Below are 5,325 nucleotides of genomic sequence, written 5' to 3'. Positions count from 1 at the left end.
AACGGTAAGTTGAGACATTCCAGGTGTTACACTTTTGTGTGTGTGTGTGCGTTTTGGTGGTGGTTATCACAGGAGAAAGGGCATCATCATCGTTTGACGTCCGCTTTCCATGCTAGCATGGGTTGGACGATTTGACTGAGGACTGGTGAAACCAGATGGCTACACCAGGCTCCAATCTGATCTGGCAGAGTTTCTACAGCTAGATGCCCTTCTTAAAGCCAACCACTCAGAGAGTGTAGTGGGTGCTTTTACGTGCCACCGGCACGAGGGCCAGTCAGGCGGTACTGGCAACGGCCACGCTCAAAATGGTGTATTTTACATGCCACCTGCACAGGAGCCAACTCATGATATTTTCTGGTCTTCCAAGAGAGGAGAGCCCTCACTTCTGCCTGTCTATTCTGACTAATGGTTACATTACGCAAGGAGCCATAGAAAGCCAAGTATCAAAATAGTGAACTATTTAGGGGCAGGAGACCTGATCTGATGAATGTGTGTGTGTATGTGTGTAAAATACAAGTATGCATTTGTGTGTATATCATCATCATCATTTAACATCCGTTTCCCATGCTGGCATGAGTTTGGCAGGAGCTGACCAGCCAGAAAGCTGCACCAGACTTCAATTGTCTGTTTTGTAATGGTTTCCACAGCTGGATGCCCTTCCTAATGCCAACCACTTTACACAGTGTACTGGGTGCTTTCTATGTGACACCAGAGCAGGTGCTGTTCACATGGTGCCACCATGGGTGCTTTTCATGTGGCGCCAGCACATCTGTGTTTATCTGGAGCAAGTTAATTATTGTAATACATGTAGAGGTTTGTGTGTTTACATGACTTTGTGTAGAGAACTGGGTGTTTACACACCTGCAGTCATTCAAATACACTCACAGACATATGTATATACACACACATATATAGACAGGTGCATATACACACTCACACACACACACACACACACACACACATACCAAAGCTTTGATGTATATTCAAAAGAAAGTGAAAGCTATGAGCTGTACCTCTCCCACAAACAATAAAATATATTTTTGTAATTTGTTTTTGCTTGTATTTATACATTTTCTGTTCTCTTTCTTCCTCTCTCCCCCCACCCTCCACTTCTTTCCTTCTGTAGGGAACATTTGTTTTTCTGATGGACGAATCTACCAACATCTTGCTGAATGGAAGCATGACAACTGCACCAAATGCAGCTGTAACAATGGTCTGATCTCTTGTCAGAAGGAGAAATGCAAGCCCCTCCAGTGTGGCTGGATGACCGTCCCACAAGGACAGTGCTGTCCTGTCTGCAAAGGTATGTATCACTTATCCCTTAGAGCTAGTCTCTCCAGCTATGGCTGTCTCATTGCTTGATATATATTAAATGATAGGCACAGGCATGGCTGTGTGCTTAAGAAGCTTGCTTTGCAACCTAATGGTCTCGGGTTCAATCCCACAGTGTGGCACCTTGAGCAAGTGTCTTCCACCATAGCCCCTTTCACCAATGCCTTGTGAATAAATTTGGTTGTCAGAAACTAGGTGGAAGCTCATCATGTAATCATGTGTGTGTGTTGTGTTTGTCTCCTACCATTGTTTGATAACCAGTATTAGTTTGTTTATGTCCCCATAATTTAGCAGTTTGGTTTAAAAAACAAAAAGACCAATACCATAAGTACCACCAGACTTCAGAAAATATTAGTTCTGGTGGTCAATCCATTCAGCTAAAACCCTTCAAGTTGGTACCCGAACATGGCTACAGACTGAAAGAAGCAGAAGATAAAATACAGGGTGTATATTTGTAGGAGATTTACATTCTAGTTTTGGCAGGTTGAAGGACCACATAGAAGTTCAGCAGATCAGCCATAATCAAAAGTGATCTAACCATGACCCTCCTGCCTTTTTGTATATCAAAGACTACACTGTTTTTGTATGTCTTATTTTTTTAAAAGAATAGTGTGACTTGAGGAAGATTTGGCTACCATTTTCTGATGCAGCTAAAGACCTTTTGTCTGCAGACAAAATGCCTTTATCTGTAACACTGGAGAAATGGATTAAATTCCTGGAAGTATTTAGTTACCATAGTTGATGGCATAAAAGACACAGGGATATATTAGATGCAATCAATTTCACCAGATCATATTCAGGTAAAAAAAAAAAAACTTTAGGGAAATAAAACATGTAATGTTGGCCATTTAGGACCCAGAATTATTTTTTTAATCCTTTTTTTATGCTCTTTATGTTTTGAGCTCAAATCCTGGTTACATCAACTTAGCTTTTCTTCCTTTCAGGGTCGATAAAATAAAGCACCAGTCATGTACTAGGGTGTAGGTGCATGGCTTAATGGTTAGGGTGGTGGACTCGTGATCGTAAGATTGTGGTCTCAATTCCTGGACTGGGTGATGCGTTGTGTTCTTGAGCAAAACACTTCATTTCATGTTGCTCCAGTTCACTCAGCTGGTAGAACCGAGTATTCCTGCAACAGACTGGTGTCCCATCCAGGTGGGGACATCATAGAAACCAGGAGACCAGCCATCATGAGTCTATATGACTGGGAAGATTCTTCACTTTACATGTACTGTGGAGACATAATGGCCCAGTGGTTAGGACAACAGACTCACAGTCATAGGATCGCAGTTTTGATTCCCAGATCGGGCGTTGTGAGTGTTTATTGAACGAAAACACCTAAAGCTCCACGAGGCTCCGGCAGGAGGTGGTGGTGAACCCTGCTGTACTCTTTCACCACAACTTTCTCTCACTCTTCTTGTTTCTCTTGTACCTGTATTTCAAAGGGCCAACCTTGTCACACTATGTGTCATGCTGAATCTCCCTGAGAACTACGTTAAGGGTACACATGTCTGTGGAGTGCTCAGCCACTTGCACATTAATTTCACGAGCAGGCTGTTCCGTTGATCAGATCAACTGGAACCCTCGTCCTCGTAACTGACGGAGTGTCACGACATATACTAGGGTTGATATATCTGACCGTTTCTTTTCCCTTTGTGTCTAAGACTGATGACATTATTCGATTAGATTAAATTGGCGAGCTGGCAGAATCGTTAGCACACTGGATGTAATACTTAATGGTATTTCACTCGTCACTATGTTCTGAGTTCAAATTCCGCTGAGGTCAACTTTGCCTTTCATCCTTTTGGGGTTGATAAATTAAGTACCAGTGAATCACTGGGGTCAATGTAATCGACAATCCCCCTCACCACAAAATCCAGGCCTTGTGCTTATAACAGAAAGGATTTTTATTCGATTACCTTATTTTGTATCCCAAGTTCAAATCTCAATAACTGTGACTTTCAACATCCTGGGGTCAGTAAAATAAGTAACGTTCTTTCATCCGTAATTTACCACCATGGGACTAATGTCAGTAATAAATTAATAATTCTAATTTGACATGTAATTATTTAATTATTCCTCACCGAAGGTTGTATGAATGGTGACAGACTTTACAAGAATTCTGAGAAATGGAAAGAAGAAGGTTGTTTGTCATGTCAATGTAATAATGGTGTTGTAGAATGTCAGACCGAAATGTGTTCCGTTCGCTGTCCAAATGGCCGAAGTGTCCCAGGACAGTGCTGTCCAGTCTGTGAGAGTAAGTTCTCATTATTGTCATTCTTCCTACCTGCAAAGTATTTTTTGTTTGTTTCTCTTTGTTTTTGTTCTTTTGTTGTTGTTTTTTTCTTTTCTTTATTAAAACCCTGAATTAGTCGCTATTATCTATCGTTATTATCCCTCATTATTATTATTATTAGTATTATTATTGTTATTGCTATCAGCAGAGTGTTGAACAAAATACCTTGTGGTATTTTTTTCTAATTCTATATTCTGAGTTCAAACCACACTAAGGTCCATTTTGCCTTTCTTCCTTCAAGAGTTGGTCAAATAAACAACCAGTCTTATGCTGAGTTCAATATCAGTGACGGAACTTCCTCCTCCCAAATTTTGCAACCTTATTATTAAAAATCATCACCACCACCACCACCATCACCATCATCATCACCATCACCATCATCATCATCACCATCATCATCATCACCATCACCATCATCACCACCATCATCATCGTCATCATCGATGATGATGATGATGATGATTTCAAATTTTGGCACAAGGCCAGCAATTTCAGAGGAGAGAGTAAGTTGATTATATCAACCCCAGTACTCAACTGGTCCTTATTTTCTCAACCCCAAAAGGATGAAAGGCAAAGTCCAAACCCCGCAGCATTTGAACTCAGAATATAAAAACAATGGATGGAATGCTGCTAAGCTTGTTGCCAGCATGCTAATGGTTCTGCCAGCCTGTCACCTTAATAATAATTTGGGCGGGATTTTCAAGTTGTTTCTTTTTTTTGCGTTTTTTTTTTTTTTTTTTTGAGAAGTACATGGAACAAATAAGGGTTGCAATAAGGGTGGAGCCCATGCAGAAAAAAAGCACTGCTTGGAACCGCTCGAATACTCTGGAAGGTGCTCGAAAAATAAGGGATGTTACCTTAGTTCACTGGTAGTTAACGGCTGACACTGTAGTACATCTCCAGCATTAGAAGCTGTGCAAAGATAATAAATGATAATAATAATGATTTTAAATTTTGGCACAAGACCAGCAAGTTCAGAGGAGGAGGTAAGTAGATTAGATTAACTCCTGGTATTAAACTGGTATTTATTTTATCAACCTTGAAAGGATGTGGGGGGTTAATTCTTTTCTTCTCTAGGCACAAGGCCTGAAATTTTTGGGGTGGGGGCCAGTCAAGTAGATCAACCTCAGTATGCAACTGGTACTTAATTTATTGACCCCAAAAGGATGAAAGGCAAAGTCGACCTCAGCAGAATTTGAACTCAGAAAGTAAGGATGGACGAAATACCACTAAGCATATCAGCAACATTTCTGCCAGCTCGCTGCCTTATAATTGTAATACTGCCAGACTGGCCCTCGTGCCGGTGGCACATAAAAAGCACCCATCTCACTCTCAGAGTGGTTGGCGTTAGGAAGGGCATCCAGCTGTAGAAACTCTACCAAATCAGATTGGAGTCTGATGTAGCCATCCACTTCGCCAGTCCCCAGTCAAATCGTCCAACCCATGCTAGCATGGAAAGCGGACGTTAAATGATGATGATAATGATAACTGTTTCTAATTTAGAAACAAAGCCAGCTGGTGTGTGGGGTTAATTAATTACATCAACCAATCACTTGACTGGTTCTTTTGGTTATTGATGCCTTTTTGAGCAAATTTGGTAAAAACTGTGTGAAAGCCAGGTAAATTCAATCTGTAACTTTATTCAACACACACACACACACACACACACACACACACACACACACACACATAATTGT

At 40.9% G+C, this 5,325-nt stretch overlaps 1 protein-coding gene across 1 annotated transcript in view; it reads left to right on the top strand.

The window, feature by feature from the left end:
* The window catches only part of LOC106872073 (cysteine-rich motor neuron 1 protein), a 92,458-nt gene that overhangs the window by 72,060 nt on the left and 15,073 nt on the right, over positions 1 to 5,325 (top strand). Inside the window, exons 7-8 of the mRNA XM_052968507.1 lie at positions 1,127 to 1,303; positions 3,422 to 3,589. Of these exons, the coding sequence (XP_052824467.1) occupies positions 1,127 to 1,303; positions 3,422 to 3,589 (345 nt within the window). The remainder of the gene's footprint in view (positions 1 to 1,126; positions 1,304 to 3,421; positions 3,590 to 5,325) is intronic.

Source organism: Octopus bimaculoides, chromosome 6, assembly GCF_001194135.2.
Source record: "Octopus bimaculoides isolate UCB-OBI-ISO-001 chromosome 6, ASM119413v2, whole genome shotgun sequence".
Classification (NCBI taxonomy): domain Eukaryota; kingdom Metazoa; phylum Mollusca; class Cephalopoda; order Octopoda; family Octopodidae; genus Octopus; species Octopus bimaculoides.
This window is presented reverse-complemented; position numbering and strand designations above follow the sequence as displayed.